The sequence below is a fragment of the Electrona antarctica genome (genome assembly GCF_951216825.1).
Source record: "Electrona antarctica genome assembly, chromosome: 6".
Taxonomy (NCBI): Eukaryota; Metazoa; Chordata; class Actinopteri; order Myctophiformes; family Myctophidae; genus Electrona; species Electrona antarctica.
The window spans coordinates 31,374,653-31,394,778 of record NC_136811.1 but is presented as its reverse complement, the minus strand read 5'-3'; the positions used below and the strand labels follow the sequence as shown (position 1 = coordinate 31,394,778).

Sequence of the window (20,126 nt, the reverse complement as noted above, 5' to 3'; positions counted from 1 at the left end):
ACCCGGCAAAGCTCTTCAATGACACTGGTAGATCAAATTTAAATCAAATTGTTTTGAAATCTGCACCAATTCTAAGGCATCCAAAGTGGGTCAAAGAGGTTATTTATTTGCGTTACTAAAATGAGAATTTCGCCTTGTGGCTAAAGAAACAGAACAGATACTTGAGACAAATGGATAAGAGACCCAGGAGTTGATGGTTATTAAACCTGTCATCTGTTGGGATAGTGTTTTATTGTTACCGTTTAGATTTACACAAGAGAGTGTTTTTCCTAACATTAACAGTGCCAAAATATTTGTGTTTAACTGCTTAGCTACAATGGCAGTGTGATCCTATTAATTATGAGGGTTTTTTAGGTGATCTTTGCAACACGTTATACTGCGCTGGAGCCACAGACATGGATACTTTTCCACATAAGACGATTAGTCTAGGTCATTAATGTTCTACACAAGAACAGCTAACATGTTTATCTGTTCATAAATCAACAGGACAATAGCTCCCAGGTTGGAATACTGGTTTGTGTAGTTCCTTGAGTAAATAATTCACTTCCTTGAATTAGTCCTGACAATGTCATAAAGTATGAACTTTATCGGTTCACCAATTTGGTGATTGATTGGCTTGTGTTATAGCAAAAATGCTGTCCATACTTGTCTAAATGAGTTGCATCGGGTTTTAAATACTCGTTTTGACCAACATTAAGCTTTGCATTCCATCATTGGAAAAACATATGCAAACCTTATTCAGATCTGTGCTATGGTTCTTTGTGTAGTGGGCTATAACAGGCTCACCACAGTCATTTTAGGGCCAGGCTTATTTGACATCTGGCTTAGCTTAGATAGGGTCTTCAACGCCAGGTCACAGAGGTGTACATTTGTGAACTAGCAAGTCACTGGTGCATTCAGTTGACCTATAACCTTAAACGTGGACCATACTTTCTCTGGCACCTCAGTGTGAAAACCATACATAGTTGTCAGTTTACTCTTTACTCAACTGATTTTTGTTTTCTTTTTTATCTTCACTGACAGACTGTTGTGTGTCATTTCATTTGTGTATTTGATGAGCAATTCAGTGTGGTTGGTTGCCTATCTCTACTTTGCTCTGTTTTTATTGTTTTTTATATGTTTTATGAGGCACATGTGGAGGTGCACCAGTGATTTAGTGTGGCACTGTGACATCTGATGGACACTGGATCTATGCTAGAGATGGATCAGTAGAGCTTAAAATGTTAAGCTCTTAGACAAGAAAAATCCTTAGTTTAATTTAACACTGGATTTTACAGTCAGTGACTCAGTGTACATACATAAAATGTAATGTAATCATACATGATACATCACTGGTAAGGTGGGACTATTGGCATCATTGAACCCATATTTTGTTGTTGCCCTGGTGCAATCATCGGATGACTAGGAGCTATGTAGTGTGCAGCGGAATACATGGGGTCGACTCGTAAGATTGAGCGGTACTATTGACGGTAGTAGTGTTCACACAGTAGATGGGAGGCTGTACTGCTGGTACAGTGTGATACTGCAGGGTCTGGGCGCTGTGCGTTACCACCAAGGCCTGGTGTGACCATGGAGGAAATCCTGTGTGGGCCGAAACAGGGCTGATGCAGAGGAGAGCTGCATCGCATCGTCTGCCTGAAGGATGCATCGCTGTAATGCCCAGCACAGCAGATTGAGCAGGCAGCAGCTGAGTGTGAGCAGGCACAACTGAAGCAAGGCATACTGATGCAGGAAGTGCAGCCATCGCATGGGCTGATATGTACATCACTATAGTGCCCGCAGTGGACAGAGCTGACAGATATTTATTATATGTGGCGTTTTCTGTATATGTTATTTGATAGTTATGCCTATCAAAGAGGAGGTGTATGACTGGATCACTCACAATATAACAGGTTGTGTTCTATGATAGCACACTGAGCACATTGGTGCGATACAAACCAATACCTGAGTGTGCTCCTGGTGCTCATACCCGAACACACCCATAGTCAAATGTGTTCACTGAATGTATAATAGTTTTGTTATACATAATAGTTTTGTAGTTCTGTAACTTGTAGCCTTTATTCTTTACATGTCTTGTTTTAAAATTTCTTATGCTTATGTTTGCAGTATTTTACTTGCCTGTGGCAACAAATGAATGTGTTTTGTACATATGTCAGGGGTGCTGTCAAGAAAAGAATGCTCTCCAAACATTTGAAGCCACCTTTTCTTGACACTGTTCTTCATGTGGTGCCTCCACTACATACGACTGTTCTGTCAGTATTCATGTTAATGATATAAACATATCCTGCCTTTGTGGCCGACAAGTTTAGAGGTTAAATATGTATTGTTTCACTATTGCTAGAATATTGACAGTTGTCAAACAATACTTCAGCTTGTTTCTCCTCTAGAAAAGTCTTGAGTTTGAATTTTCTAATAGCAGTCACATTGACAGTTTTTCACAAATAAAGACTCTTTACTGTGCAAACACTGGTCTTTGTTTTTTTTTGTTTTCGCTTAGCTTTCCAAAGATTATGTTAAAGGCATTGAATGACATGGTAGTCATTACCACTTCTCTAAGCAGACATTGACTGCTACTCCTACAGCATATTATAGTGTTTTAATAATCTTGTTTGCATTGACCATCTGTGCCTAGACGTGCACAAGATCCTCTAAGGCTTTGTCAGGAAGCTGATTCTACTTGTTTATCTCACTCGTCTTCTCTCTTCCCCATCCAGTCTCATTTTGTCAATGTTTCCATTGCAATGTTTGGTCTGCAATCATGTTTGCTGTGACTATCTGTAGAGTACAACAAGGTCTCTTACAGGTAACGTTTTACAGATTATTCCAGTTTGTCCACTTAACTATAGGCCGAGATAAATGCTACATTTTGATCAGTTCACACTTCAGACAGCCACACTGCCACAGGCACCCAGTAGGCAGGCTCCAAAGTGTTGTTTTGCATAGTAGAGAGGAACATTTTGTCTGTGTCACACCTTGTATGCTGCTGTTGTCTGTTGCCCATTTGCTTGCCACACCCCAAAATGACCTAGTCTAACTACCTTTTCTACTGGGGAAAAAACAGGGAAACATGAAAAGGCAGTTGAAGTATTGTATTCTTCTCTAGAGTGATTTACATACCTTCATTTTAAGCACTACTTATTCTGACAGAGAAATGAAGTGACCAGCATACAGTAGCAGGATGACCTCAACCTCTATTATAAACTTGCTGGTGTTATGAGGTGAGGCTGGAGAGTGAACTCAACAAAATTCTCTCCATGAAAATGACTGGCAGGGCGTTGCATCCAATGGCTGGGCGACCAACCCAAGTCTATTCCTCCCTCCTGACGGTTCTACACCAGCTGATGCAACTCTGCTGAGGGATGTCACTTTCTTCCAGTCTGACAGCATTTCAGTAATTCCAGACAGCAGTGCAGTGCAGTGTCTCTTTCTCACTGGGGTTGCCTGACACATTTCTTCACACATGTACTGTATGTTTATTACTCTCTCTCTGTTGTGTTTCTCTTTGGCCTTTTCTATGGATAGGACTCATGAGTCACACCCATCACAAAACCATCTGTTACTCAAACTGTTATTTTTTTCCTGGTGTGTTTGGTTACTATAGGTGTGGTTGACTTCCCCTCAATCTGTTACTGTTAATACTGTACACTACAGTTGGCTTTGACGTGCGTTCCTCACAATAGGTATAAGATCTAAGAGTTTTTAGCTTTGCTCCTTACCAATGGGGTTGATGTTACAATACACACAGCCTGACCCAATTACCATGTGCCATGTTTACATCCTCAATTAATATACAACTTGAATAAGTACATCACCGGAGTACAGGTTGTCACGTCACAGCTTAAAAAGATATGCGACTGGTAGCCTGATCCATCTTTATTGAAACATCCTTATGAAAGTTCCTAAGACTTAAGATATTGGGCAATATTTTCAAATTATTTTTGTAATAATTCTTGTGGCATTGTTAAATAGTGTACAGTCCATGTATGATTTGGGACCTACAGTATAATGTTTGTGGTGCACACACAATCACAACCTTTCACTTCTTGATTCAAGTCTCATTCCTGGATATATCCTTACCAATCAGGTATGAAGCTGTGTTCTTTGACGGGACGTCACATCAGTGCATCGTTAAGTGAGAAAGGATTCTACTGGTAGAATTTTTAAACTTTACACTGAATGTAGACCTGTGTGTTTTTACAGCCTTGTCTTTACCCTCAGTTTAAACACACAGTTCTGCTACATTCCCGCAGCACATCACTTTCTCAGGGCCTTTGACATGAGCTTCCTTTTGTTGCTTTTTATGTACTTCGGTGCTGGCCTTTCCATTGGCTGCATTTTTCCAAGTGGAAATTATTAAAATAGTCATTGAGATTCAGATTGTTGCACATTGTTGCTGTCAGGCAGAAACCTTGTATCTCCATATTAACTTATTATTGTAATTAATACTACTTCATCGTAAAGATCACGAAAATTGCCGATCTACAAGCTCACAAAAAATATATATATTTGAAAGTGGTTAAGTCTGTGAGTGTATTAATATTTAACCAATAATTAAGGTTATTAACATGGGCTTGTGACTAAATAACTACACTGTCTGGCTCCATTGGAACACAGGTTCCTTTTTCCATTTCCTGAAAAGTAACTGCTTTGGATATACAAGTTTTCCATTTTTATAAATTGAGGGAACATGTAGAGTGATTTTGTAGTGCACCATTTGGTGTCTTGCACTGCTCCTTTTCTTTGTGGGGCAAACATTTACAGTTATTCTTGACCAAAGTTATTCTAATCTGAAGGATATTCCCCAAAATGTTATGACCCAAAATGAGTCATTTGAAAACGGCGTTATGGAATACCAAATGGCAACAACACAGGGTCATTGACCTGTTCTTTTGCTAGCAGAGGAGGGGATTGTGCAAGTGATTCCAACAAAGTAAACATTAGCCAGATTATATAAGAATGTAGCGTCACATTGAGGGAACTTACATTGTTCAGAGCGTTGAATGTTTCATGATTCATGAATGATGATAGCCTATTTTTGGGGCCAGTGGGACATTTTGTCCTTAACACCTAGGTCAACACTTTGTTTATTTTTTTTGTTATGATACTTTGTGTAATTGTTTTGCTATGATGCTAACCTGATCTACTCTATGACATGACATTAACTTTTTTTGTGTGTGAAAAAACAATTTACTATTCATGAAAGGCCATCTTATTTTATGACAAATATGTTTGTGTGTAATTTTAGAAGCCAGAATGATTCTCTCTTCTCACTCACTCCCTTCTTTATCTCCAATATGATGGAGAGGAAAAAAAGTGACTATAGACAAACACTGTTACAGTTACAAAACATGTACACTGGAAGCAGCATGCCTTCCAAAAGTTGTTTGTCGGTCAAACATTCAAAGTAAGGCGTAATATAACTTGTCTACTGTGGAAAAGTAGAAGAGAATGGGATGGGGGCGGGAGGTAAAATGTACATCTTATCAGTGTTTTGATATCAACACCGTACAGGTGTGTCCTTGTGTGGGAATGGAAAATGTGCAGGCAATATCTTCTGCACACCTGTCTGTGTATGAACACATGCGAGTGCATTCATTTTTCAGATAGATCTTACATGAAAATGTGTCTCATTCATGCTTACTTATTTGGCTTAAGTTCCAGGGAACATGTGTCTATGCCATGTATACAAACTGTCCCCAAGGTCAAGGAGTCAATTAGCATTAGGCTACTCATCAGTCCAGTGAAAGTCTAGTAGTAGTCAGTAGGCATTCCTGCATAACTTCTGGGTTTGATGATGATGTCACACGCATACCCTCTATAGGCCTATATAATATAAAAATATGTTGGCTTGATAACATTATGTTATAAAAGTAACCATACTTCATTCTTCAACAGGCAAGCTGTACAAGAAACTACATTAGCAATGTTGGCAGACAACTGGCATATTTATTTATTTTTTGGAAAACAGACAATTGTCATTGTCATATTTAAGCATTATTGTATGACAAGCATCACTTTTTTTCCCAATAGAACACCATGTTCATCTGTCCATCAACCATCATTTCCTGGAGGCTCTTTGTCCAAAGCTAATGCCCTTTACTCCAGATTATAGATGGGGGTTGGTGCTCTGGGGCAGGCCCTGCTTCTAATTTGCACCCCTTTATAGCTATTAAGCCCACTGCTGTTGACCTAGAATCCTAGATAGTAGACTATGTACTGAACATGCAGTAAGTTTTTATATCCACTGACTGTGGCTGTGGGTAGGGATCAAATCAATGTTGCATGAGATTTTACGTTAAACAATATAAAACATCGTGTTGTCAGGATAATCTGCCCGCAAACCAATAGGACCAACCAACGAGTTTATGGCGTTGTTGACGCTTTAATATATCCAAACTGACAGAAAGCAGCAATAAAGATCCAGGTTATGAGTTAGGAAATAATGCATTTGTAACATATTACCTTTTGCACATCAACCATCACATAATGATAATGTAAACCTTGAGGCCATAAAGTTATTGTAAACAGCACCGTGGTAACAACCGGATGTTTGGCATTTTATTTTTTTTGCGTTAAAGAAAATAAAAACGTTACGAGACACTCCCAGTAAAAACTTGGGTGATTTGCCCAGTCTTGCCTTTCTAAGGGATGGTCACGTGCGATGGTGACAGTCCGTCAGAGAAAATAGCGAGCCGCGATTGGCTGTTGGATTTTCGACTTGTCCCTCCCATAGGCTGTCCTTCGACGCGTCACGCCGATCAGCTGTTAGTACTTCCATAACAATAACAAAAGGAGCAGTTGGGACTTCGGAAGGGATTGGAAAAGAAACACTGTGACTCCGAATGTAATAGTCCCTTAACATTATTTTGTATTTCTTCTGAGAAGAAACCTTCGTTTTTATTACGTTCGAAAAACAAAATCTACCTCAATAGCAAGGACTTGTTTTGCAATATATATATATATTTTTTACGGTTTACATTTTTCCTTGCCGCAGGTGAGTGTCGGTTCTTTGTTGTCTCTTCACTGAACATCACGTTCTCTTTAGCATTTGTGTGGATTCTAGTTGTTGATATCTATTCGTATTGGCAAAAAACATACAATGCATTAAAAATAGCAACAATTAAGTGTACATTTTACAGTACAATCATGATAACCTAGGCCTACTAAAAATATAGCCTACTTGTGGTTGTGGATAAACACTGCATTTGAGATCGTCCCTGCGTGGTCTATTCAAGGCAATTCAAAACTGATCCATGGTTAAACGAAGGCATTTTGAACGGTAATGTATTGTGGAAACTGGAAAGGAAATGGTATAATTGAGATAAAACTTGGTCGATGTGTTGTGGTACGCCCAAAAGGTGTAGGGTTACAGCCGAGCCTCCTCCCATTCCCCATCAACAAACAACACTGAGCAAGCCTACTGCCCTAGCTCCAGCTCTACCGTTCACAGTACACTGACGTTATTATTTAGAGGTTTTATGTATTAGGGTTAGTGAATTGTGTCTAAACAATGTGTCAGTACTACTGTGCGTTTCCGTTGCATAAACAAACATCGTTATTTTCGTGGATCAGAAATGTCGAAAATGACGTAATCGATGTTTATGTTGCCTCGTCCTTGGTTGGTGCATATATTTTGTGTTTATTATTTATTGTTGTATGGGGGTATACCACAATTGGCCTGCTTAAACAATCAGTCACCGCGAAAGTAACATTTACCACAGCGGAGAGGCAAACGTTATATTTGGCGTTACCCGTTAATTTGCGTCTTGTCGAGTGTTGTAGCCTCGGGGTCGGGGAGACAAACAAAACACGCGTGAATGATTTGCTAAAGAGGAACAGGTGCACGAGATAACTACGTCTGTTGTCGGCCACAGCAGGCTACTGTAAATAAAACCGTTACACCCTCGAAAGAGAAAAGCCGTAGGCCTACCCATCACCGTCCTAAAGTCGCAGCTGCTCTTTTCGTTTTGTTTCCTCAAGTGTATAGTAACTTGACACCACAGAAACATGTGTAACAGACGCAAAACATATCTAAAATCTGATGATAATTAACACACTGTTCATTTATTATTTGAATTATTGTTATTATTATTATTAATAATAATGTATTTTCTTCTTTACCGAGATGTAGTCAGTAATTGTCTATAACATTGACCACTGCTGCCTGAGACAAATCTTCTTTTGTTTACTGTTGATAGTTAGAAGTTAGTATGTTACCATGCTGTACTTAAGCTTTACCCATTTAGGAAGCCTGTCTCCATCTGCCACCCACCCACTCATCTGTCACTGCAAGAAATCAATTCAGGCAGAATTAAGGTTATTTACTCTCCTGCCTCCAGTGAGGTCATGACCTAAGCAAGAAGTGGTGGGGGTGCATATTCAACCCTGAAGAAGGCAGACATGTTGGTTTTTAATGTTCTCATTGTCCTAAATGCAATACAAAAAAATCTCTTCGTTTCTCTAGTGCTTTTAATTACAAAGTGCATTCAATTCACCCAGTAAAGGAGCAGGTATTAACCCAGGATCTGCAAGGATCTACATTGCTAGCAGGGTCCAGTAAGACACAACGACTCTAGGAGAGGCCAGAGATAATACCAGGAATCTTACTCTGCCTCTTGAGCCACAGCCATCACGATTGCTGTTAAATTGATGTAGCATCATTATAAACTAACTTTAAAACCCAAATTTGGTGTTAAAGGGCGAGGTTGCGAGCATGCATCCGCCTGGGTGACGGCAGACTGCTGGGCGAGCGCTGGCGCTTTGGCATGGGGGATCAGATCAACATATGGAATGAATTCTGTACTGGCCATATATGGAGTGTGTCTTGAGTGTACAGGGTTTGATGAGGTCAGATCAACATATGGAATGTCAGAACAGGTCAGCTCCATATAGAGATCTATGGGTGGCAGCGAGGGAAGTGTCTTAAGTGTACAGGGTTTGATGAGGACCAAGGTAGGGCCGGGCCTTAATTTTCGGGCCTGATGAGACCTCTACTAATAACTTTGGGGCGGAGTTTGAATGGACCGGTATCAGTCCAAAGGGAGACAGCGAAGAGGAGGGACGGGTGGGGTAGGATCAACATATGGAACAGGTCAGCTCCATATATGGATATCAAGGGTTTGAGGTCAGATGTAGAGTTGCTGGACGGCTCCATATATGCAGATCTAGGTGATCAAGTCTTCTCCATATATGGCTATCCAGGGTTTGACAAGGTCAGTGTCGTGATCTTCATATATGGAGACGGCCATATATGGTTGCGCGACGTGTCACGAGGTGTGACCATATATGGAGGCGTGACACGACTGATGGGAAATGCAGGTTTTCATGGTAAAATGCAACCTGCGGTCGCAATAACAAACAGCAAAACTGTGGTCCTAACTCTTAAGTCCTGAGATAGCCAGCCAAAGCCAGGGATTGGTCCAGTCCTAACATGGCTGTGGGGAAACATCTTTGGCAGCTGGATTTGGGGTCTATTTTCATAGTATCTTTTATGAGGAGTGTCTACAGGCGAGGCAAATGATACATGCATCTGTAAACATTTATGACCTTGAACATACACTTGAAGTTTTACAGTGCATTTGTTAGATATACATTACAATCTCAGTTATGGTATTTTAGAGCATCTCCACTGGAGATGGTTAAGTGATGAGAGTCTCTTATTCCCTTCCCTTTTCCATATTTGATTATGCATGATTTTAATAAGCAACTTGTCTGGACTATTGCCAATACCCAAATTATACTGTTGCAAGAAGCTACACAAGTGAGACACTTCATGTGTTGTCTTCTTATACCATCTCTCATCCTCTCCCATGTCTGTCTTTCTTTCCCAGGGCTTTTTGTACTTTTGCACTTTTCCCAGTTGACTGACCTTGAGCTATGTCCAGACTGAGCCCAGTCACCCGCAGATGATCCAAGGTCCCATCTTATTGATGTACTTTTGCACCTTTCTGGAGCCTTCCCCACTTGGTGGACCCTGCAGCTGATGACCAAAGTTCCCTCTCCCCACCTTCACCCCCAGCCTTGTGCCACCCCTAGCTGCGCCCCCCTTGTGTCCCATCAGGACATCCCGGGATGTTCCAGAGGTTTGCTAGTGTTCTTTTTGGGGACAATGTGGAGGAGCTCAGCCGGCTCAGTGGCCCTAGAGAGCACAAGGAAGAGGATGATGAAGACTGGATCCTGGTGGACTACTTGGGTTAGTCTCTCACACAAACCCACTGTGTAAAGCCCTGCTGTGCCTGTGTCACAAGACAAATTTCATCAATGAATACTGACAAAGTAATGTCATCATGCGTTCATTTCACGCAGTGTACAAATGGATCGATCAAGTGGAGTGCAATAAATAACTGTTCTATCAACAAGCCACAACAGTTAGTTGATTCAGAGTTTTAGCAGTCTACTGAATTCTATAGAGATGGCTACAAAAGATTGTAGAATGATTTAGCTTTGCTATTTCCGCCAGACATTTCTGTACAGTCTGATCTCCTAGTCGCAGCCCACTTATGTGCTGCTAAGGCTGCGGCTATGGTATCACCCCCCAGCATCATAAACCAGCCTGTTGAAATCCCCTCTGCATTAGGGTGATGAACTCTGCATGCCCTGGAAAAGATACCATTCTCACTTTGCAGAAATAGATTTTGTTTACATATACCGGTAGCTAATACGCACCCACACACACTTGCAAAAACATACTATACAATAATAGATATATTGCATGGATATACGCACGTGTACAGCTGCTAGCACTTTCCTGATGGCTGCGAGTGCCACCTGGCACAGCTTTTGAGCTGCCCATCGTTAATCCCCCACTCGTCCCGACATGGCCCTTCTCCTATTCCACAGCCTTGTGAATATTTCAGGTGTGACAGCCGCCTGGTTCAGCCTCTGGAGGGGAAAGGGTTGGCAGTGAAGGCGTGTGGCAGTTTATGGGCAATTCCAACCTGTAAACAGGTCAAACAAAAGCGTCTGAGGAACTGGGGGTTGGGGATAAAAATAGGTCTCCTCCCTACTAGAGTTACCGCTTAGGGAGACTTACATGTATGGGCAGTGGGCACACAGGCTGGTCGGATTTTCCTTCACTAAGATAAAAGTGCATGAGACACCTGTGTACAGCCTCGCCCCAATTATTGTGAATGTCTTCCTTTACAAATGTTTTGATATTTTTGAAGAAATTCATTTAAATGTGGAGCTTTTCAATTCTTAAATGAAGAAATTCCCAGCTAAATGTGCAAAATGTCTCAATAGAAATAAGTCACAAGTAATAAACTTTGTATGATAGCATAGACCTGAAGATTACTTTCTGACGTCTTTACATTGCACTCTGGGAAAAATAATTCCCAGAGAATCAAGAATGTGATGTAGACAGTGTAGGCATTAGTGGTTTTCACTCAGTAATCTGCATGTGCATAGAGGCCATTTATGAGCAGACATTGTGTTGCCACACAGGGTTTTAAGATCATAATAGTGGTATTTTACATCTTTTTTTTTGTGCAAATTGCCTGAACCATCATATACTCGCTTAGACATTAGACATAGGCAGTCTCAGGTGATAGGATTACTTGCTAACTGGCTTGGACAATCATAGGTGGTGTAATCCGTTTTGGGGTCCTGCTGCGGTCCTTAGCAGGATAAAGTGCATATCACATAGAAGGCTCAGAGTCAGCATTGAGGAGCTTGCACTTGATTTGTGTAAACAAGTTGTCTATGCCTGACAGCAGACAGGGGTGGGAGTGGAATATAATAATAAAAATCACACCCGTGTGAAGTGAGTGGTGCAACTCTGTGTGGGGGCCACAGCCAGGGTGCTGGCTCATCATATATACAGTTAATACGTGCGTGTGTGTTTGTGTGTGTTAGGTTGCGCACAGGTGGTGAAAAACAACCATGCTATTTTCGTGCTCATACGGGTAGGCACCCAGCCAGCCACACACATAGCTCCGTAAGGGAGTGGTTGCACCACTCAATAATATCTCAAATTCATATAGCCAAGTACCCAAAGAATATGGACGTGTCATGTGTCACTTTTGTGAATCTTATTCTAAACACGCATGCACAAATCTTGCACACTTTAAAGAGATTGTGCATTTAGCAAACTATTGCATATTCAAAAACATGAATACAGACAGACACAGCATTGTGTTTTTGTTTATCACAGAAGGCCTCGTCTGTCTGCCCTCTGCACTTTGGCCAGACATCCCTATTTGACATGCTGACAGCTGAAACTCAAAACATAAGTCTGGCTGCAGAGACTGTGGCCATTGGCCAGTTTGCTTTTAGAAACAACTTGGTTCAACAAGTGGTCATGGAAAATGTCAGTGTATTAAAGAGATTTTTAATCATGTGGGGTTGGGGTAGCAATAACTCATTGCTGCTGGTAGTTAGAATCTCGAACGGAAAGCAGGATGATAATACTAGATCAGTGAGGCTCAAGTTCAGTTAACAGAAAAGCGTGCGTGCGTGCGTGCGTGCGTGCGTGCGTGCGTGCGTGTGTGTGTGTGTGTGTGTGTGTGTGTGTGTGTGTGTGTGTGTGTGTGTGTGTGTGTGTGTGTGTGTGTGTGTGTGTGTGTGTGTGTGTGTGTGTGTGTGTGTGTGTGTGTGTGTGTGTGTGTGTGTGTGTGTGTGTGTGTGTGTGTGTGTGTGTGTGTGTGTGTGTGTGTGTGTGTGTGTGTGTACTTTTTTGGTCAGACAGGCCACAACAGCTTGGTGAGCGGGGTTACTTGCCTACAGTAGTACTTTCACACCTCTGCAGATTATTGTTTACAGTTGGGCAGGCTCAGTGAAATGTGTGCTGCAGCACCATCTTCTGGTAGCTTGCGTAAATTGCACATATTTGTAAACGTAAAAGGTTTATGTCCTGTTTATGTAACTATAATTGAAAGGAATTATTATAATTTATATATATTTTTATGTATGGTGATCTACTGGATATGTAACCCATCCAGGGTTAAGTTCTCCATCCTCTTTGCTACCCAGTGGATGAACCACTATACAATTCTGTCAGGGTTAAGGGGCCATGGGCTCCTACATCCCTACAGATACTTTACCCATGTATCTAATGCGTAGACCATGGCTTCCATATCAGATTTTCAGACATTGCACTTGCCCATGCTAATTTTCTGTTTCTGTACAGCTGAGGCCTGTTCCAATGCACGTGGTGATGGCCTTCCAGGAGCTCCTCTGACTCCTGAAGAAGAAGAAGAGGATCTGGTGATGATTCCCTCCCCAATGGCCAGCCCTCCCATCCGATATTCCTCCTGCACATCCCTCGACTCCACAGCTGACACTGACCCAGACGGGGGCCCAGAAGACGACGAGGAGGAGTTGGAGGAGGAGGGAGGCTTCCTGCGGCTGGAGGCTCGTTCCCTTGAGGAGAGCTGGTTTGTCACCCCTCCTCCCTGCTTCACCGGCCACAGCAGCCTGCCCCTCCTCCTGGAGCCCAGCCCCCTGGAGAACCTGCTTATTGAGCACCCCAGCATGTCAGTCTACGTCCACCACAGCCCCCGGCTGGCCCTCAACCCACTGCCACGCTCCCTCAACCTGGAGCTGGACCTGGGTCTGATAGCTGACACTACACCTGCCAATTCCACGTCCACAGTCGGCAAGGAGAAGGGCAGACGCTCCCTAGATGCTCCACGTCACAGGTATGGCTGTGAATTAAGACCAAGTTCTGATTCCTGCCTTATGAAGTTGAGCTCAGTTTATAAGAATAACTTTAAGTACTATGAACATCATAGTACTCATACGTACTATGAACATTAAAGTGCCTGGATGGTAACCGAAAGGTTGCCAGTTCGAACCCGGGCTCCCCCAGAGTTACTGTCGAAGTGTCCTTGAGCAAGACACTGAACCCCCAATTGCTCCCGATGTGCTAGTTGGTGCCTTGCATGGTTTCCGCTGCCATCGGTGTATGAATGTGTGTGTGTGTGTGAATGGGTGAATGTAATGCACAATCTCTGTAAAGCGCCTTGAATAAGGGCGCTATATAAATGCACCATTTATTTATTTATTTATTTATGGTAAAAACTGTAAAACTGTAAAACCTTGACTCCTTCAAAAACGTTCTCAAAGGGCACCTACGGACGGCTGCAATTCGAAATCTGAATCCCCCACGACCCCCCCCCCCCCCTTTTTCCCCCCTCACTGTATATGTCTCTTTTCCCTTTTTACCTCTATGATGAATTCCTGTTCTGTTCTTTGACTATATAGAAGTGTCTATTTGTACGTCTCTAAATGTTTTGATGAATTGAACATGGTGGACCCTCTTGTAAACAAGTGTAATGCTTAATTGGGTCGTCCACTCACAGTTAACAGTCTTTGTATTGAGTTTGTGCTTGAAATGTACTGTAATTCTGCAAACTGTTAATAAATATTTCAATCAATCAATCAAAAAAACAGCAATAGCAGGCCCGGCGCCAGGATGAAATGTCTGAGGGGTCAATTGAGATTTTTGAGGGGGCAAAAAATGCTTCAATCTGGTGCACTTTGAGATAAAAATGAAGAGGCTAGATCTATAAAGAACTACACACATCATATTAGATTATTATCATCTTTACTGTGCTATTATTGCCATTTGCCAACATCACAGTAGGCTACAAAACAACATTGGATAGGGCAGGGGTGGGCAACTTTGATGATGGAGAGGGCCACTATATTTCAAACTCACTCCAGAGGGCCACAATGCATATAGTCAAGAGTAGCTGATCTACAAGCTCAAAACGTGTCGCAGTGCGATGCATTTTGAGCTTGTAGATCTTGAATCCTGAATTATTTCACCTATTTTTTTTTTTATTGGAATCCGGAAAAGTAATATTTTTTATTTAATTTCAAATACATTTATATGTTATGTTAACTTTATGATTATGAACTGAAATGCAAATATTGGACATAAAAAAGGCTAGTACTAGTCATTAAGCTACTAATATAGACTGAAGTAATTAAAGTGGGTCATGTTTGCATGTTTGGAATTGTAACAGCTGAAATCAATAACATATCAGTATTCTGATATTAACCTGCAGACCGCATTAAGTGAACTGAGTCTGTGCTCAGAGAATAAATTCTTCAGCGTGTCCACAATAGTCCACAGCCCACTTTGCCACTTGCTCTGATCCACTGCATCAATAGCACCCCTCCCCCCCAATGGCAGACCATCATGTCAGACACATACATTCAGTTGATCCGAATTAACATGTGTTAAATTCCTGTGCCTCAGGAAAGTCGTACTTCCTGTTCTTTCCAGATGGGAGATGGCCATGACGCATGTTAGATGTTCCTTGCATGCCTGTACAATTCATGTTTTTGTTTGTAGCAGCATGTTTCGAGTTGTTATAACCAGTGCTGCTAGTGAATATCACTGCCAAATATCACTAGAAAACCAATCCAGCACAAAAGGTAGTTTTATATTTTATTATTGATATTATTAAAAAAAAAAAAAAAAAAGTACCCCCTTTGAGCCCTCGTGGCGCCGGGCCTGAGCAATAGACACACTGGAGAATCTATGCATTTTTTCTTTAGCATATGGAGTCGACTCAGCTGCTTACCTTTCTCATTGTGTTTCTGTCTCCCCCTGGAGGCCAGAAGTGGCTGTGGTCCAGCGTCGCATCACTCTCCACTCAGCCTGTTATGCCGCGGCCCGCTCTACCCACGCCGCCCTCCTCCACCAGGTGCAGCTGCAGTCTGGGCGCTTGGCTCAGCGGACCCAGCCCCTGTCTCGTAACGCCCTACGCCGCCTTAACTTGCTGCGCCAACCTAATGGAGCCAAGCAGACCAGGGCCAGCGCAATGATCCTCCACCAGCCTAGCCAGAGACACCTCAACTTCTGAGGTGAAGACCCTGTTCTCTTTCACCATCATCATCTATATCATGAGCCCCTATACCTCTCCACTGCCACTACATTATCCTCTCCTCATTGGTTACCAGCCCAACCAGAGACATGTCAACAACTTGTGAGGAGAAATGATTTTTTGAAGTCCCCCTTTCTATTATAATTGTACTAGTGCACTTCCAGATGAACCCCAATTCCTTCATCATTGCTTTTGGGAAATCCACAGCAGCCTTTGTCTAATTAAATGTATACAGTGGTTGGTACATTTTATGCTCTACTAGCTATTTTAGCAAGTCAACAATATGTTTCATATAATTCAAAAGACAGTTGGCTGATTTAGGAAATAATCAGCCACTGTGGCCAGTGGTTGAAAATGTTATCTTCTGTCCTCCTCATTCAACTACAGATTGACACACAGAAAGGAGGTGTCCCCTGTCCTCATGTATGCTGTTGTCCTTTCCAAAAGTCCTTCCTTCCATCTCTCCAGCTATTTCTCCTTCTGACGGAAGTGCATGTCACAGGCAGAAATGGAGGGAAGTGTTGCGATCTTCATGGACACCATATTATATAGAATCAATGCTGTAGGTCACTTTACTCAATGGCAAATTAACAGCCCCTGTGGCAGAACAGCTGTGGCTTTCATCCAGTGAGTGTATGTTGACATAGTTTAGAGTACGGTAGTTGTGCGATGTCATAGTGATCATCAATCTCAAGTGGGATTTTGCGGAGCAATTGCGTGCCATCTTAAATGTATTATATCTTTTTAGTCAATATACAGTGTACATCACTATTATGAGAAAACAATGACACTTTTGATGGCAACATGTTGCTCTACAAATCCACACCTCCCACTCCCTTAGCTGTGAGTGAACTTGCCTTTGACTTTGTAATTCAGTACTTTTCACAATATTTTTTTTAAAGGAAAAAAAGAAAAGGTAAAAATTACTGGGTTAAATATCACTAAACGCCTTGTTTTAATGGTAGCTTTGAAATGAAAATAAATGTAAAATGTATTTAAAAAAGAAAAAACTTCCAAAATATTTTTTAAAGGAAAAAAACATATTACATATCAGTATGAAGTTGGTATATATGCGTCTATGTTATCTTGTATAGGTATGTTTGATTATGTTAGTGTGCAATTTGTTGCATGGTTGTAGAGTTGTTAGCGTTGAGATGGTTAAAAAAAGAAAAAGAGAAAAAACAAGATTTGGGGTTATTATCTTGTATTTGTTCTTAAATCTGCAGTCCACTTCTCAGGGTCATAACCAATCACCTTTACACTTTACAAATGTTGATTACTTGATGGCTGATAATTGTTATTGCGTCTATTGGAGACTGTCCAAATTTGTCCCAGTATGCTTTCCCTCATGAAAATGTTTGTTACTAATGATTGACTTCTCAAAACTTTCTCCTTAGTCCCAGGACTGTGAAAATGATTTTTTTTTATAACTCTCAATCGACTGTTTAACGTCCATCAAGATGGAGTAAAACCTGGTCTTTTTCAATGTTGTTTATATATATATTGCTCACTGTATTTTACATGATTTCAGTGTTGTATTGAGTTTGTCTTCTACCTGTTTTATTTTCTAAGTTGCATATAACTTAGTTACATTTTGTTAAACTGTTAGACTATTTAAACCAAAAAGTAGCATTGATCTTTATCGTAGCAGTAGTTTATAATACTGTAATTCTTTTAGTTATCTTTTGTTTTTGTTTAGATTTTTTTTCTAACAATACTTATGGAAGAACGGGCCTTGGTGCTTTGAAATGGTGGATATTGTGAGATGAATAAACAATCCACCATAGGGAAAAAGCCCATGTTAAATCACCAAGGAGCTTCACTTTCCAATTCTCCAGTAAGATACTGTATGATTGATTTTCTGTGTAACCTAATAGACATCTGTTTTGTTGTAGCCTACTCTGTGGTCATATTTAGATGGGACAGCAAGTTCAGGTGTATTAGGCATGGTAGCATTAAGAAAGCTAACAAGTATTTGTTAGGTGTGTGTACGGTAGTGTAAATACATTTAGTTGTTATGATAGTTGAGTGATTATCGCTGTTGTATTTAACCTTTTTTTTGTTCTATTTCCAATTATTTGCTATTGAAACTTGCAATCAGCCGTTTTATTTAGTTTATGTTGTAAAAGATAAATAAGAGGAAGGGAATGGAGTGGACATGGTGAACTGTCTTCTCATTTTGTGATGAGTGAAGCTGGAAGGAGGAGCCGTTTTGTTTTAGTCCACAGTTTGTGTCAGCTCTTCATAAAGAAATTAACAGGGATTTGTGTGTTTTGTTCTATGCCTTGAATTTGTTGTTTTGGATCACGTGCCTTCCAGGTTGAAATGTTGTAATGACAATGCATCGATGATGAACTTGAAACTTTTATGTCAAAAAGAGACATAAAGAAAACAAAAATCCAATATCAAAAATGTAAACTATGCACCACTGGAGGTAACCTCTTCACTCTTCAAGACCCGCCTGGCCCATGTACAGCTTTTATAAGAAACAATGTAGCAAAACTGTTTTCTCCTATTGTTTTGAAAGTGTGAAGAATATTTTGTGGCATTTTTCACCAAGTGTTAGACATTTTGTTTTTGTATAGTTTACTGGAATAATACAGCACTTTGCCAAAAAAAAAGAAAAGGTGTAGGAATTTTAGGTTAACTTAATTTATCAACCTATCTGGTTCCATTCTTTATATTGTGGACATATGACAGATCAACTCATTCTATTTTGATGGTGATCAGAATTTGCTAAACAATGTGGGGTCATCTGTTTTAAACTGTAATAGTTAATACATGTGATCTGTTACTAGTCTCATAAATAAATGTTTTCATACACACAAACATTTACTTTCTGTTTTCATTGTTCATCCTTTAGCAAGTTTATTGTAAACTTGTTCATTTATGGATAGGAGGATATTTTTAACTTGTATCATTTGGATCTGAACACAGATTATGTTTATCGGGCTATCGAACTACTTGGACCAGGCTTTTCCGTATACACAACCCTAATGGAAAAACACGGCCCCCTCACGTATTAGAAGGCACTAGAACCAAGGACACGTGTTTTAAATAAATCTTTGAAATTACAGTGGGGTTGTATACCAAGGGGGCGTGTCTGATAAAAAATATTATATAGAATTTCTTAATACTGAATCAATCAATGAAAAATAAATGTATTTCTTTAAATCACCCAATTTCTTCCCTCTTCTCTGTGGCTTTTCTGTTTCTGGAAATAGCCGATTTTCTGCGAAAGTTTCCCCAGAATATGGATGCTGGGGTTTAAAAGGTTAAAGGCCAAATTGATCAACAAACCTTGCATGACCTGCATGTCAAATAAATAAATAATCATTGCAAAATATTATTTTATTCAATGCATTTTTGCTTTTTACAATTTCACATTTACAGTATAAGAAAAACGTGACCCCTTCTGCTCCCCTCCAGCCAGCAGTATGCCCCCATTGACCCCTTCTGCCCCCCTCCAACCTGCAGTATGCCCCCATTGACCCCTTCTGCCCCCCTCCAGCCTGCAGTATGCCCCCATTGACCCCTTCTGCCCCCCTCCAGCCTGCAGTATGCCCCCATTGACCACTTCTGCCCCCCTCCAACCTGCAGTATTCCCCCATTGACCCCTTCTGCCCCCCTCCAGCCTGCAGTATGCCCCCATTGACCCCTTCTGCCCCCCTCCAACCTGCAGTATGCCCCCATTGACCCCTTCTGCCCCCCTCCAGCCTGCAGTATGCCCCCATTGTAGCTCATATAAACTGGATTAATAATAATAATTCTTCTGCCCCCCTCCAGCCTGCAGTATGCCCCCATTGTAGCTCATATAAACTGGATTAATAATAATAATCCACAGTTTACAAAGGAGGATTAGTTATATAGAGTAACAGTATATAAATTAACAATCTTCAAGTAAACTAAAATACAGAGCGGAAAATACAATCCAACGTCTACAAAAACAGGCCCAGAATAAATAAAGATATTCAAATAAAATAAAACAAAGAATTAAAAGTGAAGGGCGCTCTTATTGTCATACATCACATTCCGTGCTCAGCCAATCAATCCGTGCTCAGCCAATCAAATAATCTCAAATGTTATCACAAATTTGATCAACAAACACACAAAGCTGGGCACCTCAAAAACAGACTTTAATAATTAACAAATTACAGATTTAAGTATCTGAAGATAAGGCCTGTTTTTAAGACTTTAACTAAAAATCACACCCGTGTGAACTGAGTGGTGCAAGGTCTTATATAGTCTGATCAGCTATGTCAGTGACGTCACACACTAACCATAGTAACC

The 20,126-nt window shown here is 40.9% G+C and overlaps 1 protein-coding gene across 3 annotated transcripts; it reads left to right on the top strand.

The window, feature by feature from the left end:
* The first annotated feature begins 6,815 nt into the window (after positions 1-6,815).
* Positions 6,816-18,665, top strand: tp53inp1 (tumor protein p53 inducible nuclear protein 1). Of its 3 annotated transcripts, none has more exons than XM_079504060.1 (4): positions 6,816-6,994; positions 9,831-10,192; positions 13,127-13,637; positions 15,571-18,665. In XM_079504060.1, exons 2-4 carry the CDS (start codon positions 10,072-10,074, stop codon positions 15,707-15,709), a joined length of 771 nt encoding a protein of 256 aa, XP_079360186.1. In that variant the 5' UTR covers positions 6,816-6,994; positions 9,831-10,071; the 3' UTR covers positions 15,710-18,665. The 3 variants fall into 3 exon arrangements, with proteins under 3 accessions (XP_079360186.1, XP_079360184.1, XP_079360185.1); XM_079504058.1 differs by having other exon boundaries at positions 15,566-18,665; XM_079504059.1 differs by lacking the exon at positions 6,816-6,994 and adding an exon at positions 7,529-7,618 and having other exon boundaries at positions 15,566-18,665.
* The last annotated feature ends 1,461 nt before the right edge of the window (positions 18,666-20,126 follow it).